Source organism: Caloenas nicobarica, chromosome 2 (genome assembly GCF_036013445.1).
Source record: "Caloenas nicobarica isolate bCalNic1 chromosome 2, bCalNic1.hap1, whole genome shotgun sequence".
Lineage (NCBI taxonomy): Eukaryota > Metazoa > Chordata > Aves > Columbiformes > Columbidae > Caloenas > Caloenas nicobarica.
Window position 1 is genome coordinate 102,859,158 of NC_088246.1, and position 17,624 is coordinate 102,876,781.

The following is a 17,624-nucleotide window of genomic DNA, read 5'->3' on the forward strand; positions in this document are numbered from 1 at the left end:
GCTTCTGGTGACATTGCTGGTGTCTCAGCTTGGCCCACATGGCTGACAACATGACACAGGATTTATGAGAGGCCAGTGTCTTTGTGGAGTGGCAGCTAAAGGCCGGGGGATATTGCAAGCCGTAGAAAGTCCATGTATATGCAATGAAATCCCACCCTTCACAAACAAGTATAGCATGAAGTATCTTCTTTGAACAGAGCATGTGAAAATCAAGTAGTTTTTTAAAGCAGGCTTCACAAATAGGAAAGAATATTAAAGGTTAAAAAAAAAAATTATATATATATATATACATCTTTCAAAATACTGCACTGCAGAACTACAGAACTAATCCAAAGCTTCTTCCTTATCTTCGACACTCTGTTTTCCCCTCAGTCACCTCTTCCAGAGGTTGGAAATGGCTTTTTTTATTTACTTCCTATAGAATGTATGGTACTTTAAAGCATTATTTTACCAACACAAGTCTCTCAAGAGAGATTAAAACTTTGAAATTATTCTTTTAATTACTCAGTAATAGCTTTGCTGAAAAACAGGTTTAAGTGGCTACTTGATTTGCAAGTAAAGGATTTTTCCTGAAAGAAGAACACACAAGGAGTGTGTCATTTCTTGTACTGAAGGAATGGCCACAAACCAAAAGAAATACTTGAGCAGACACGAGCCAAAAGGCCTGAGGCTGGAGTGAGCCTTCTACTGCATCAAACCAGACAGAACAGAGCCATTCCTACGTGCTATTCACTTACCCACTACACAACAAGACTCTTCAAACAGGCCTTGGAACACAAATTCTTTCTGCTTCCTAAAATAATGCATCTATTTCAACAATGCTTTTGAAAATATCAACATACTGGTTGCAGTGTCTGTATTTGCACTGAACATCAGACTCTGCTTTGAAAACCTCCCACTCGATCTTAGCAAGGAACCTGGGCTACGAAAACTTCTATCCCAGGGGACTCACGAGTGAATGCTTGAAGTCCACGGGGGAGGAAGATGCAGGGAAGCGAATCAAATACTGTGTTACAAAAAAGTTTGGTGGTTTTTTTTTTTTTTTTTTTTTTTTTAACAAGCCTGTTTACTGTGACAGGACTCCAAACTGAATTCAGGAAAATGTCAGGTGACTCCATAACTCACACTGCTTATGTAAAACTTTTAAGACTCACAACACACGCTTATCGCCTCTGTCTAATCAAGACATAACACTTTGAGAAGTGGCCATATAAAATCAGCTTTTTACTCACGAGATGTGCTTTTAGCACATGCTCATGGAGCGTCAACCACTACCAGTTGTCACTTGCTGGCAAAGCAATCAATCACAGCTAGAGCAGACTAAACCCTTTCAAGCATTCAGCAATCACGTTCCCGTTATGAACGATGGATTTACATCTGGATGTGAGCAGCTGTAAATCATCTTCTGTCAAACTGGATTGGGCAACCTCTGGAAAGTGGTGTCCCCTACGCGGCAAATCAACTCGCGCAAACTTTGCTGTGCGTTTATACAGTGTTCTCTGACAGAACAGGGAAAAGGTTTTATACGCTGTACATGCAACACAGAACATTTTTCCATATTATTACAGATTAACAGAGCACTACGCCATAGGGGCCGTATGCCTTCAGACAACTGTAAAATATAACGGCTGTCTTAAACAGCTGAAACACTAACAGGCTGTCTGGAAGGAAAGGCACTTCACAAATATTCTTGAAATATAATACTGACAGACGCACTTCTGGTATATGGACTTTTTAGAACTTCCTAGAATCCAGAATCAAATGCTTAAAAAATACACAAACCAGAATTTGGAAAAAAGTAATATTATTTAACATGGTTTTGAATTAAATATTCCACATAACAAAAGTGTTATTTTCATGTCACCAACTATATTACTTATATACATATGCCAAAGAGTTAACAAAAGAATTAAGAGATGCCCTATCAAAACCAACAATGATTTCTTGCTTCAGCAATCTGAAATGACTAGTTTGTATCATAGACAAAGTATAGACGATATTTACAGAAAAGGGCTTTTTTGGATCTGAGAGCTTTCAGAATTAGCTTTCAGAAGGTAAATTAAAATCCAGCTCTGTATTATAGTACAACAAACCCATCACTGATCTAGAAGTACTTGAGGCAAACAAAAAAGATGAGCTTCCTGCAACCAAGATTAGTATTTACAAAATATACTGATCAGCCACACAGAGGCTCATATAACTTTAAATATATATATACATACAAGCACACATATATATCTCTATATATATATGTAACATATAAATAAAATTCAAAAGAACAAGGTAAAAATAAGAAAAGAGCTTCTGTCTTTGGAATGTCTAAAAGATGACTATGTTTTTACTCCAGTGTTTCTTTGCTATGAATATACTTAAGAAGTGGCACCTTTCAAAGCATTACTTAAGTGAACTAGGTAGTTTTGCTGAAACAATGACTTAAACAACAACAAATGAAAGTAACATTTCCAAAATTCACAAAGAAAATAATGAGAAATTTACAGATTTGAAATGATAACTGTTTACAGCACTGGGGAATACGGTATAAAATAGGTGACCTAGTATGCATCTACATTTCTCACTGCTAATACAAAATTTTAAGTTTACTTCCCCAATTTAGTATATGGCTGTGTTTTCCACAGATACTGAGATATGTACCTGCTGATCCAATACAGCAAACATAAAAGCAGCAGCTTTCATTGGAACCTCTTCTAGTTTGGATTCTCTTTAAATAATTATTGCTGAGTTTAAAACCTCAGACTTCTAACGTAAAAATTAACAACTAACTGCCTCTGTGGTTGGAATGGAAATGCACATGCTCCCTCTCAAGAGTTTAACTCAAGACAAGCCATAAGTTCATGGCATTTTATTTTTTTCAACAAATTCTCAAAATGTACTAAAAAAAGCTTGGAACAGAAATATAGCTTTTTCCTGTGCCTTGCAAAAACCCAAACAATTTCATACTGCATGCATCTGCTCCGCACCATTTTGTTTCCAACCTCAATTATTTCTTCAAACACGTAAAAAAGAAAGCTGACCGACAGATTTTCCCACGGAGTTAGTCTTCACCTCCTTTAAAAATGGGTAGCATTCTATTCTCATATAAAGTTCCAGTTTATTTTTCAAATAGGTATACTGGCTGTGAATTAGAAGATGAAACTGTATACAGTATTACCTGAGTTCATTGATTCACAGACAACTTAGCACAGATTAAAGGATGTTTTCCCAATATTCTTCTACAAGCTTAAAAAAAGAATGATTCTTTTAGGTAATTTTTGTAAATAATTAAAAAAACTATAATATATTATTCTATTGTTAATATTTTCAATGCTTGAAGCTTTAACTGTAAAATCCATCTTTTACTTTTCTGAAAACTTCTTCAGAGAAATTCGAGTCCCAGGAACATTTTTAGCTTTCAAATTTTAAGGTGTCATCGAAAAACATTGCCTATACTTTGCCAATCATTTGAAGATTCTTGTACCACTTCTTCTAAATTCAGAGCACGACTAATATCTTCCCCTTCTTGTTCTTGATGACTAGCAGGCTCTTGTACAGGACCTACCAAAGTACCAGAAAAAAGACAAGTGAGTATGATTTGATGTGTAGTGTAAGAAAAATGCAAATGTAGCACTGGGGAATAAAGGAATCATAGTGGGAAAGGTATTACACAACTACTTCAGATTTTGTAAATTCATTAGATGCTCTTTGAAAAATTAAAAAACCAAAAATCTAATACAATAGATTTTTTTTCCTGTAATAGTTTTTGAACTTTGCATTTCTGTACTACAGAGCTCCACATGAAAAACAAGGAGCCACTAGCAGTAACCAGTCTCTGTTTCAACCTGCTCTTTGCGTTGCGTGTGCAACTACCAGCTCATCGACTCTGGTCTTTGGCTATTAGCGCCTAAATCCTCAGTAACTTAAGGGAAGTGTTTTGTGCTTTCCCAGCAAAGCATACGGCTTTCTGCACTCACCATTACTACCATTATGCTACGTACCAGTGTAACCATGAGCCCGTTTCATATGCAGTTTCATATTGCTTTTCTGTGTAAATCCCATCGCACAGTAATCACATTTATAAGGCCTCTCCCCTGTGTGCTTTTTCATGTGGACTTGAAGAGCACTCTTCTGGTTAAAAGCCTTTTCACATAGAGTACACTGAAATGGCCGTTCCCCTTATAAAAAAGAAAAAAGGTATTCAATAATTTCTTATTTCGACATAAAAATACAGTTCAGAATTCAGTAAAAATAATCAAGGTGACCTAGAAACTAAGTAGACAGAAGGATCTCGTCCCTTCCCAGCTCATCGATCACCCATATTCTCCATCTGCTTTTTATGCTCAGTACATCCCCTAACTATCCACATCTTCTCATTTTAATATCTCTAAACCTGCTCTTAGGATTCCCAAATCTCAGAATTTCCTTACCAAAAGGACTCATACCATAAATTCACCAAGTTCATGGATCCTCTCTATGCATTCTCCTATCCTTTCCCACTGGAGAGTTATCAGCAACTGAATGAAATGTGAAAATAGGGCCAGCACCCGGGACCTCTCTGGCTTTCAGCTGCCTAGCAAACCCTGACACCCCAAAGCTCACATACTCATGTAAATGAGGTGCAACAACTCTTGTAACTATGGCTCCGACTTTACCTTTGACAGTACACGAACGAGGCAACCAAAATGAGCTGAATTCATTTTACAAGAACAAATAAAAAAATGTCACAGTAGGCTGCACACTGTATAGGCCTGATCTAATTCATCCACAAACATTTGGAACCGCTGAATAATTATTCTCCAATTCTTCTTTTTTTCCATGGCAAAACAAGTATCAGACTATATTAATTTCTTTGCAAGCCTCAACATATACTGTAAAAGCCATCAAGAAGGCACAGATAGAAAAAGCATGAGCTTGTCTTGACTAGTTATGTCTCAGTAACTGTTTATGTGCAATGGTAAATATGAACTAATTTAAACCTAATGGAAGCCAACCATTCATCACCTAACAATGACTGCTCTATATGGCCACTGCTATATTGGAAGTTAAAGCAGTTTCCTAGACTGTGGCAATCTTAACATGTTTTCGCCTTCATCTACTACTTTTTTTCTCTCTGCCTGTCTTCCCTGGAAACTGTTTTATCATTTATTATTCATAATATCATACTACAAACCCTGACATGGACTGCAACTTCATCATAAGTGCTTCATGAAACAAAACCAACCAAACAGACAGATCCTACCTTTAAGAACTTGCCATAAACACAATGTAAGAGAATCACACAGAATGTTAGGGAATGGAAGGGACCTCGAAAGATCATCTAGTCCAATCCCCCTGTCAGAGCAGGAGCAGATGAGGTTACACAGGAAGGCATGCAGGTGGGTTTTGAATGTCTCCAGAGAAGGAGACTCCACAACCTCCTTGGGCAGCCTGTTCCAGTGTTCCGTCACCCTCACTGAGAAGAAGTTTCTTCTCAAATTTAAGTGGAACCTCCTGTGTTCCAGTTTGAACCCATTACCCCTTGTCCTATCATTGGTTGTCACCGAGAAGAGCCTGGCTCCATCCTCGTGACACTCACCCTTTACATATTTATAAACATTAATGAGGTCGACCCTCAGTCTCCTCTTCTCCAAGCTAAAGAGACCCAGCTCCCTCAGCCTTTCCTCATAAGGGAGATGCTCCACTCCCTTCATCATCTTCGTTGCCCTGCGCTGGACTCTCTCCAGCAGTTCCCTGTCCTTCTTGAACTGAGGGGCCCAGAACTGGACACAATATCCCAGATGAGGTCTCACCAGGGGACAGTAGAGGGGGAGGAGAACCTCTCTTGACCTACTAACCACCCCCCTTCTAATACACCCCAGGATGCCATTGGCCTTCTTGGCCACAAGGGCACAGTGCTGGCTCATGGTCATCCTGCTGTCCACCAGGACCCCCAGGTCCCTTTCCCCTACACTGCTCTCTAACGGGTCATTCCCCAACTTATAATGGAACCTGGGGTTGTTCCTACCCAGATGTAAGACTCTGCACTTTCCCTTGTTATATTTCATTAAATTTTTCCCCGCCCAACTCTCCAGCCTGTCCAGGTCTTGCTGGATGGCAGCACAGCCTTCTGGTGTGTCAGCCACCCCTCCCAGTTTGGTGTCATCAGCAAACTTGCTGATAGTACACTCTAGTCCCTCATGCAAGTCATTGATGAATATATTGAATAATACTGGCCCCAGTACTGACCCTTGAGGCACTCCACTAGATACAGGCCTCCAACTAGACTTGTGTTTCTTGTGTTTCTCAAAGACAGAGAAAAGAAATTTTTGATGCATGAAATGAGAGCATGCACAAGACACTTGGATAGATAGGCAAGTCTGTACTACAGGATGGTATTTTAACAACTCCCAAAACTGAATCTGAAGGTGCAAAGTGAAGGTCCAGCGGTGGGCTATGAAGATGATTAGCACCTTTCTTATGAGGAGAGACTGAGAGAGCTGGGTCTGTTCAGCCTGGAGAAGAGAAGGCTGAGAGGGGATTTCATCAAGGTTTATAAATATCTCAAGGGTGGGTGTCAAGAGGATGGGACCAGACTCCTTTCAGTGGTGCCCAACGATAGGATGAAGGGCAACGGGCACAGACTGAAGCACAGGAGGGTCCATCTGAATATGAGGACAAACTTCTTTACCTTGAGGGTGCCAGAGCACTGGAACAGGCTGCCCAGGGAGGTTGTGGAGTCTCCTTCTCTGGAGACATTCAAAACCCGCCTGGACACATTCTTATGCGATCTGCTCTGGGTGAACCTGCTTTAGCAGGTGGGTTGGACTAGATGATCTCCAGAGGTCCCTTCCAGCCCCAGCCATTCTGTGACTCTGTGATTCTGTCCATTCAAAGATGAAACTCAAATTATATGTTACAGGACTGGCAAGTGATGCTAATCAAGGAAAAATGACAGGGTTAACAAGATAACCTAAAGTAAGAGATTAGCAACTTTGCCTTAAATGCACAAAGAGCTGCCAGAAGCTAACTACCAGAAGTTGATATTAGGGAAAGAGAAAGCTTAGACTCACTGAAAGTAAGGGATTTATTCTTTTTTTGGGAGTTGGCTTATGCTACAGCACATCTAGTCAAATTCCTTGGCCTCCTCCGGCTTAGTTGCAATACAGATAACCTTCTCCTGTCTTTTTTAACTCTATCAGCCATGACAGCTCCTTATTAGTAGCAGTGGTAGGGAAAAGAGAGAAGCTGTTTTGGAGAACTGACTCCTACATTTATAACTCATGTTCTTAAGAATATTGCTCTTAAAGTACAGAATTTAAGGGGAAAGCAGTTGATCTATCTTACGTACAGCTTTCAACTTGTAGCAGGCCTGAAGCTGCAACACGAAAAGCATTTTTATTACAAAAAATGTGTGCTCCCTAGGAGAAGTCAGTATAGTCTTTTTATAGAGTAACAGTTGAAGAAAATAAATAAGCAGAAGAGAACACAACAAATTAAAAACGCTGGCGTTAGAAACAGATGAACTAAGTAGTTGAATGACAATGAAGCATTGCATAGAGCAGTCAGTATTGGTAGTCAAGACTGTCCCTTACTTACCATCACTGAGCATACCCACTCATTTTCACACTCTCCTATATGCTTGAAGAAGATCATATCCAGTGTCTTTACATCACTTTAAACAATGCTTTAAAATATGCTTTTATCAACCTGTCTCAAAGACTGACAAACTTTTAGATACAAGCTCATGCATCCACATTACTGTTGCATTACTGCCAGTCCCAAAATTTGGAGCTTAGTCACACCACTAAGCATGATGTCCTGGCTTTAAACAAAACATCACAGTTACTGAGATTTCCAGTCCGCTGTTTCTCATTCTAATTTCTAAACTCTTTGGGTTAGAAATTTAATTGTTTTGTTAAGCTTAAGTTCATATTTAAATGTAGTTACCTGAAACCATGAGCAAGGACTCCAAATATAACATCCATATTTTCATGAGAAAATCTTGCAAGACAAAAATAATTTCTGTTGTTACCTGTGTGGATGCGACTATGTCTCTCCAGCTGACTTGGCTTAGCGAAAGCTTTCTCACAAGTATCACACTTAAACACTCTAGGCTTCTGGGAACTCAGTGAAGGTCCAGCTTGATGGGTTTGCATGTGTTCCTAAGCCAGTATAGAAAAAAACACATTTCAGACCATTAAAAAAAACCCTTCAGTTTTTAATGTAGAAATACATTCACACTTTGAAGACAGAAGCAGAAGATCTTGGTCATCAGCAGACAAGCTGGAAGAAGATGGAAGCCTGCCTTTTTTTTTTTTTTTCATTTGAATGAGAGATTGTTTTTGCATATCAACCTTACAAAGGCTGATGCATCTTTAAACTTCTGAAGACCTCTGTCAACAACTCTAAGCATTGCTTTTTTTGCATGTTAATCCCTTCACTAATTATCTGAAGCAAAATAAAAATAAAAAACCTAACAAAATACCAGAGCACCTGAAATGTTTTGTTCATTTATAAACATGGATTTTGGACAACTATGCACTGTAAGTTTGTTCTTTTCTTTTTCCCCTCTATAGTATCCCTGCCTCCCACCTGATATATAGGTATTCCTACTCAGCACCTGAACAAGTATCATTGTAAAACTGTACAGGCCTCAAAGAGGGGACCACCACAACATACGCATGTGCAGTCTCATAATGCCAACACATAAAGAGAACCATTTCACAACGAACTCTTCAATTAATATTATAAAAAAAAATCACCAGGGTCCTTACAGGTAAGAAAGCAGAATGAGGGTATGTATGACATGTTTTATCTCTATGAAGAAGCACTAATCACAGTTGCAACTTCAGAGTTTTTACTTCACTGATAGTGGGCCCAGAAGTTTTGCAAATTTAAAGGAGCATCTTATGTTACCTATTAACTTTGGCATTTAATTCTCTTCATTATCACTATGACACAATTCAGATTACAAAAGAAAGAAAATACAAACCTATTTAATTTTAAAATCTAATCAAGAACTCTCTGTGAAACAGTATTATGACTACTAGTCCACTTTCTAAAATGTGTGTGGATATTCTCTTCTAATCTATTCATTATAGACTAAAGACTATTAGTAAGTCTTTACTACACCTGAACAATAAGCCTTCCTGATGTCTATATTCCTCACTCCACAAACTGAAGCAAATTGTGTCTGCACAATTTGTTTTCACTGGAAAGTTAGTGAGACAGTTACACAGAAGAATATAATTATTATTATTATAGTAATTATTATAATACAGTATTATAGGGAAATAATAAAAGGTCTTCTCAGAACATCATGGGAGAGATTCATAAACCACAATTTAGTTGGAGATGAAGAAAATCTTCTGCTTTTATCTTGTTCATTACCTCCTGAAGCATTGAAATGGTTAGAAGCAAGCTATGATTTACTCCAGAAAAATTACCTCAAAATGGCTGCTTCTTTCTGTCCTCCTAACCCAAAACAACAAAAAAACCTCCTCAAACACCAACAATCCCCACGCTCCATTTTCTACTTGAAAGCAAACAGGAAAGCATCCAGATAAATGCTACAAAAGTTTCTCTTTCTCTGAAGAAACAGTTTGTAATGCAATTCTGTTCCACTGATCTGCCAATCTCTTATACTTTTCCTGTAAAATATAGGCTTTTGAAAACAGTTCTTGGGAATAAGATGCTCTGAGGTATAAGCACTATAGTATACTACATAGTATTTCTTCAATTGTTCATATGATGTTTTACAAGTTTATTTGTGTAATTCTCATCTTTTTCAGATAGGCAGTATCTTGGGGTCCCAAACAAGCATTATCTAGCTAGAAAATAAGAACAGGAAACCATCTTTGAAAAGGCCCTTTAGCTATCACTACTCATGCACTGGTATGCATCTCTTATGCCCTGCCTATCTTGAAACATTAATTGTAACCACCTCTGAAAGTATGGCAATAAAAAGTTTGTTTCATTCCATTGTTTCAATAAGATCACCACCTCATCCTATTTTAAGTCACTTTGCAGGTGTTTCCACTGTCTAGTGATATGGAATTGGACGGTTCAGTCACTGCGCATGTCTTAAGATTCTCCTCTCTGAAGCTTTAAATCAGGACAGTCACCAACATCAGAAGGGGAACTAAAGACACTGGACCAAAAATTTCTGACACTGAGGGTGGGGTGGATGGTGGGGGTGTTCCTACATAACCTCTAAAGAAGCTTTTCACAATTATCCACAAGAACTTGCTGGTACTGATGCCTTTGGAAAAATCAAATACAGTTAAGTATTGGCATCTAAGCATTGGTACCCTTACTTTCTACTGGGTTTTTCTGGAAAGCCTGAAGGTTGGCGGCATTCTTAATATTTTTGGTGATCTCCAGCATACTATCAGTATAAAATGAAGACCTTGAGTAAGAGATCACTGAACACTGAACCCTTTCCAAGACCCTAAGCCAAAACCTGTGGTTTCATTTATCTTTGTGGAACGTCCCCTTAAAGGCTGCTCACAGGTGATGTTCTGAAACACCTTAATGAAGAGTTTGATGAAGAGGTGGAATTTGTTTTAGGATGTGATGGCCATATAGTAAATGAAACTGTCTTCCTGTTTAAAACATCCTCTTCTCCTCCCCAGCAGAAGGGAATAATAGTGATTTGGAGATTCATTTTGACTTTCATCATCGAAAAGCCTGGAGTGGGTTTGTAAAGGATAGAGAGCAAACCTTCCTGAAATAAGATTTATCAACCTTCATAGCCACTAGTTGGTCTGATAAAGATCAAACCACTCTGCTGGTTGAAAGAGTGTAATAGTGCTTCCATGGGATCAGCTGTATCAAACTGCAAACGTCTGCTACAGTTTTGATGAAATGTTCCAAAAACTTAGCTGGTCGCTCTGCTGGTTTGTGTGTATCTATATTTGTGTATGGGAAAATAAACTGTTGAAACTTCCTCATCATCTGGTGAGGTTCACTCTCTAATTTTCACATATGCATGCAACATTATCCTCCTTTCTTAGGAATTAATAAAATGTGATCTTTTGCAAACCATGATATCTTTGGATTTGAAGGCTGAAAATGGTCCACTGCACTGAACAAGAAGTATTTCCTGGTATAAAGCTGCAGTTTAAAGCAGCATCCCAAAGAAGGCAAATAAGGCTGTGTTTCACATCAGAAAGTACCCATTCAAGAAGTTAACTTTCAAATATTGATGTTTTTCTGTCATTACTCTAGCCTTATGTGACAAGCAGGTTTTTGTTCATGTTGCTCCTGATCTGAGTTGAACTGCAGAATTTTTTCAAATCTTTTTTTTTGCAGAGAACGTTCATAGAATAATTTAGGTTGGAAAAGACCTTAAGATCAAGTCCAACCATTAACCTGGCACTGCCAAGTCCACCTCTAAACCATGTCTCCAAGAACCTCATCTACATAGCTTTTAACTACCTCCAGGCATGGTGCCTCCACCACTTCCCTGGGCAGGCTGTTTCAGTGCCTGACAACCCTTTCTGTGAAGATGTTTGTCCTAATATCCGATCTCCCCTGATGCAACTTGAGGACATTTCTCTGATCCTATCACTTGTTACCTGGGAGAAGAGACCAACACCCTCCATGCTACAACCTTCTTTCAGGTAGTTGCAGACAGTGATCAGATCTCCCCTCAGCCTCCTTTTCTCCAGGCTCAACAGCCCCAGTTCCCTCAGCCGCTCCTCATCAGACTTGTGCTTCAGGCCCTCGTCAGCTTCGTTGCCCTTCTCTGCACTCTCTCCAGCACCTCAATGTCTTTCTTGTAGTGAGGGGCCCAAAACTAAACTCAGGATTCAAGGTGCGGCCTCACCAGCACTGAGTACAGTGGCACAATCACTTCTCCAGTCCTGCTGGCCACACTATTTCTGATACAAGCCAGGATGCTGTTGGCCTTCTTGGCCACCTGGGCACACTGCTGGCTCATGTTCAGCCGGCTGTCAATCAACACTCCCAGATCCTTTTCCGCCAGGCAGCTTTCCAGCCACTCTTCTCCGAGCCTGTAGCGCTGCCTGGGGTTGCTGTGGCCCAAGTGCAGGACCCAGCACTTGGCCTTGTTAAACCTCATAGAACTGGCCTCAGCCCATCAAACCAGCCAGTCCAGATCCCTCTGTACGGCCATCCTACCCTCCAGCAGATCAACACTCCCACCCAACTTGGTGCTGTCTGCAAACTTACTGAGGGTGCACTCAATTCCCTTGTCCAGATCGTTGATAAAGAGATTAAACAGAACTGGCCCCAATACTGAGCCCTGGGAAACACCACTCCTGACCGACCACCAACTGGATTTGACTCCATTCACTACAACTCTTTAGGCCCGGCCATCCAGACAGTTTTTTAACCCAGCAAGAGTACACCCATCCAAGCCATGAGCTGCCAGTTTCTCCAGGAGAATGCTGTGGGAAATGGTGTCAAAGGCTTTGCTGAAGTCCAGGTAGACAACATTCAAAGCCTTTCCCTCATCCCTTAAGTGGATCACCTTGTCACAGAAGGAGATCGGGTTGGTCAAGCAGGGCCTGCCTTTCATAAACCCACGCTGACTGGGTCTGATTGCTTCGTTGTCCTATATGTGCTGCATAGTGGCACTCAGCACGATCTGCTCCATAATCTTCCCTGGCACTGAGGTCAGACTGACGAGCCTGTAGTTCCCCAGATCCTCCTTTTGGCCCTTCTTGTCAATGGTGTCACATTTGCTGACCTCCAGTCAACTGGGACCTCCTCAGTTAGCCAGGACTGCTGACAAATGATTGAAAGTGGCTTGGTGAGCACCTCTGCCAGCTCCCTCAAAACCCTTGGGTGGATCCCATCTGGCCCCATAGACTTGTGTGTGTCTAAGTGGTAGCAGGTCGCTCACCATTTTCCTTTGGATTACTGGGGCTTCATTCTGCTCCCCATCCCTGTTTTCCAGCTCAAGGTGCTGGGTACCTGGAGCACACCCAGCCTTACTATTAAAGACTGAGACAGAGAAGGCATTTAGTATCTCGGCCTTTTCCTCGTCCTCTGTCACTTATGTTTCTCCCCACATTCAATAAAGGATGGAGACTTTCTTTAGCCCACTTTTTGTTTTTTATATATTTATACATAAAAAGTTCTAGTTGGGCTTTGGCTCTTCTAATTTTCTCCCTGCATAACCTCACGACATCCTTGCAGTTCTCCAGAGTTGCCAGTCCCTTCTTCCAAAGGTCATAAACTCGCCTTTTATTCCTGAGTTCCAGCCAAAGCTCTCTGTTCAGCCAGGCCAGACGTCTTCCCTGACTGTTCATTTTTTGGCACATGGGGACAGCCTGCTCCTGAGACTTCAAGATTTCCTTCTTTAAGAATGACCAGCCTTGCTGGACTCCTTTGTCCTTCAGAGCTGCCTCCCAAGGGACTCAGACAAGCAGCCTCCTGAACAGGCCAAAGTCTGCCCTTCAGAAGTCCAAGGCAGCAGTTCTGCTGACCTTGCTCCTTACTTGTCCAGGAATAGAAAACTTGATCATAGAAAATATCACTAGACAACTGTAATAATATATTTTAAAACAAATGCTCCCTCTGCGGATGTGACTTGTACTCACAAGACACAGCATCTAAAGATCAAAAGACAAAGTGCAAAGAACATAGCTTCCTATGATTCCAAAAGCTTCTCTGGAAATCAAGATTAGCAGTGATGACATACATAAGCAAATAAGGTAAACTAAATCGTTTTCTGGCACTATCATTTGCATGACAGGCATTCACATTTTTCATTCTGTAGGCAATATATGCATTAAAATATCCTCCATGCTCCGGGAAAGAGTTCTCTATCTGTGTATACATTATCGCTTAGACTGTCTCTCTCAGATGCACCCCTCTCACACTGTAAAAAGAAAGGAAATGTAAAGGGATAATAGGTATTTTTCATTAATATCACAAAAACTCCAAAACAAAAGAATGAGTTAACAGAACAATCAACCTTGAGATGTGTTGCCCGCTTGAAGGCTTTACTGCAGACATGGCAAACATGTATTCTCTCCTTGCCATGAACCTCTTTACTATGGTGCATCAACATGGTGGCTGAAGAAAAGGTTTGACTACACTCAAAACACTGGTGCACGCGACCTTCTTTTTCTGTTTGACCGCTTTTAGTCACATTAGGAGAAACCTCTGCCACCTATAACAATTGACAAAAACAAATGAAGATGAAGAGAAGATAAAGGAAGTAGTATTCTAAATGAATTACTCAGGATGAACTAAACTTGAAAAGATACAGAATATAGTTAGGATATTATCTATACTAGAAAGAAATGCCCATATCAGCCACAACTTGCCCTTCGCCTCTCCCATTTTTCCTATTTTAGAGCTTGCATTACCAGGTTGGTTGAAAACATTAATTTTGCCTTCAATAAGACAAGTCTGAACTACTGTTCATAATATTAATACTATATTACATATGTAAAAGTTTCAATTGAAATTCAAATACGCAAGAAGTTGTAAAGACTTTATGTTGCTCCAGTATTAATGGTTACAAAAAGAGAATGGAAAAGGTGTAGCAATATGTGCCATTTTTTTCTCCACAGCTTTCAACTTTGTCTATTTTCATTATCTAATTACAAACCTGGACATTTTTGGAGCAGTCTGTTGAGAGCATGGTTATGTAATTTGTAGAAAGAAACATTATTATTTGCATTTCTTTTTTGTATATGAACAAGCGGTTTTAACTCAAAACTTAGAATCTAGGATACAGAAATATATTGTATCTACCTGATATGTTATTTCATCAGAGTTTGCAGATGCCGAGTGGGGTGTATGGCTCACCAGTATGACTTGCTGTGAGCCTGACCCACTTTGGCTGGCAAGACTGGAATCTGTGAGTATAGCAGGGAACTGCTGACCCTGTCAAAGAGGGGAGAAAAGAAAAAGAAAAAAAGTGCAATAACTATATTTAAGCAGCTAACTGCAGTGTCATGTAAATTATTTTTATACCTCAAAACAATCTTTTTTTTTTTTCCTGGAAAAAGTCAGTCCAGGATCCCATCTGAACAAATACTACTGGTTTCTCCTTTTCTCCTTCCGTTTTAAGTCTACCAATTTAAGAGGAACAACAACTGTAAGAGTAGAAGCTCAGTTCCAATAAATTTTTCCCAGCCTTGCATCAATTGCTGTATGCCTCAGCCTTCCCTTGTCTTTGTCTCTTTGTCTGATACTTTCTTTAACCCCTCTATTCTGCCCTCCTGCATGGTGTTCCCACAGTATTTTCCTTTTTTAAAAAACTTTCGTAATTAAAACTACTTCCAAAATACATGAAATTAAGGTACAAAATTACTAATTAAGATACTGCTGTTAAAGACTTTCCAGTTTCCTCAGGAAACACCATACCTTTATATACCACTTGTCCATTTATCAAGATTCTTGGCCACATAGACTGTATTTGCATAGTACCTAGAAGAATGTTTCATTTTCATTCATGCCTGCCTTAACATCAGGCGTAGCGGCTGATTAATAAACATCAAAACTGCCAAATGTAATTGCTGAAATTATTACAAAGTCTGAAATGAAACCACAGGTTGCTTTGTTACTCTGTGTTGCCAGAAATCACAAATGTGTCATAAGAACTATTTAGGAAGTCTTTTCTTCCCCTCCTCAGAGCAAAATTGCAGAGAGGGAAGCATATAATCATCCTCACAGACTTTGCTTCACCAGGTTTAATCACACCATATGCTAGACAAATAGGCTTTCATTTATATACAATTAGATCGTTTAATTTGGGTCAACAAGTAAGTAAAAATCAATCTAAACACAGTTAATCCAAGAAAGCAGAAGAAACACCTTAAATTTTCACACTGTAGTCTTTTAATAGTATGTATTTTTTTTCTCTCCACTCTATACATTCTGTTTGCCAACATGTCTTGGGCTCTTGATAACACCATAACATCTTAAATATGACAAAAACGAAACTAACAGCACTATTCTTACAAAACGTCTTATAATGTTACCTGTTATTAAAGACAGTCAATTTAATTTAGATTCTGTCCTGTTATCTGCTGTGAAAGAACTGTTGCAATTGCTCTTCAACTCTCACATTCACAAGGAGGAAAAGAAAAATTAACATAATAAACAATAAAAAGCTTAGAAATACTAAGCTGTGTTACTGAATAGTGATGATGAAGTACACGATTTAATTTAGCATTAAAAGCTCATGTCAAACAATGTTTGAAACAGTAGAACCTATCTATTTATTGCAAAAAAACCCCTGCAACGTGTATCTGGATTTCCGTTTAAATAGCTTATGCTTCTAGATGGCAGCGTGCACACATAGTTGGCAGAAAGTTCACTGATTTTTCAAATACTAGGTATTTACAGAACAAAATTATTTTCTAAGCAAAAATCTCCAATTCCTGCCCTGTAAGACAAAAATGTTAGTTTATTTGTCAGTTCAGAAAAGCATTTCTTACCTGTGAAGTGATATTAAGTGTAACTGCATCAAGACCACCTGACAACATTCCCTGAGTGTCAGCAAGAGTCAAGGTGACACTACCATCTCCTCCAACTCCTGATGAAGACATTACCAAATTCTGGGCAGAAACTGTAGACTGAGATATGGGTGTTGTTGAAGGAAGGTTTGTTCCACCTGTTGTATTAAGTTCTGGAATATATACAAAATAGTAAAAAAAAAAAAAAAAATCTATTACATACATAAACTCCTATCTGCAAACTTACTCCCGTGATTTCCTCAAAGTGCTGATTTTAGGTATGACTTCTTGTTTTCATTTTCTTCTTACTATGTGGAGTAAAGTTCATTTTAATTGGCATAACAATTTAAAGTTAGTGAGAGAACACACAAAGCCATGTCGTTCCGGAATTGTAATACACAAGACCACACCATTTCATATGGTCTAATATTTATTTTTTTTAACAAAATGTTATTATTTTCAAATAGAATATCACTGTATGCATACCTGGAGCATTTAGTGAAGTTCCCTGAGAAAGAAGCTGGTCATTGCTTATAGTTAATGTAGCACCTGTAGTCTGACTGTTGATGGTTGGCGCTGTCAGCCTTAAGCCACTATTCAAATCACTGCTTCCAGAATTATGCTGAATAAGATCTTGGCCTGAATAGAAATTTGTCTTATTATAACTGGGAATGTCTCAACGTTATTCTGCTACTGTACTTAGAACTATAAACAAGTGATCATAAAATAACACAAGTAAAAAAAATACGATCGAAATACAAAATTAATTTCTACACATGCAGATTTTTATGCAGAGGTTTGACAATTTTTTAATACAGATATGATTATGCATATCTAGATAATAACACGTAGAGAAATAGCTGTGCTTATTAATATTTAGACAAATATTGATATTACTTATCCAGATTAAAGGCATCAACTTCATGAAACCATAAAAAACTAGCAAATTGAAGGCTAACAGTTAAAATGTGATTTTTCGGTCTACTATATGGCTAATGAATTTGCACTGAACATGTCCTCTTTCGTAAAAACATCACTTCACATGGCGTTAATCTTGTGGAATGGTCAACAAGCACAGAACATACAAAAACTCAAAACAGACTATCAGTTGTTAGACACCTATACTCCATTTTCCTTTTATGAGCGAACATCCATTAACAAGCAGAAAACCACAGGTGGTGGACCCTGAGACCTTAACACAGACAT

At 39.0% G+C, this 17,624-nt stretch overlaps 1 protein-coding gene across 1 annotated transcript in view; it reads right to left on the bottom strand.

The window, feature by feature from the left end:
- Positions 1–1,839: 1,839 nt before the first annotated feature.
- Positions 1,840–17,624, bottom strand: part of ZNF236 (zinc finger protein 236) — a 76,300-nt gene continuing 60,515 nt past the window's right edge. Inside the window, 7 exon segments of the mRNA XM_065629268.1 lie at positions 1,840–3,552; positions 3,993–4,169; positions 8,006–8,135; positions 13,922–14,119; positions 14,710–14,841; positions 16,401–16,591; positions 16,905–17,057. Coding sequence (XP_065485340.1) covers positions 3,425–3,552; positions 3,993–4,169; positions 8,006–8,135; positions 13,922–14,119; positions 14,710–14,841; positions 16,401–16,591; positions 16,905–17,057 — 1,109 coding nt within the window. The 3' untranslated portion in view covers positions 1,840–3,424.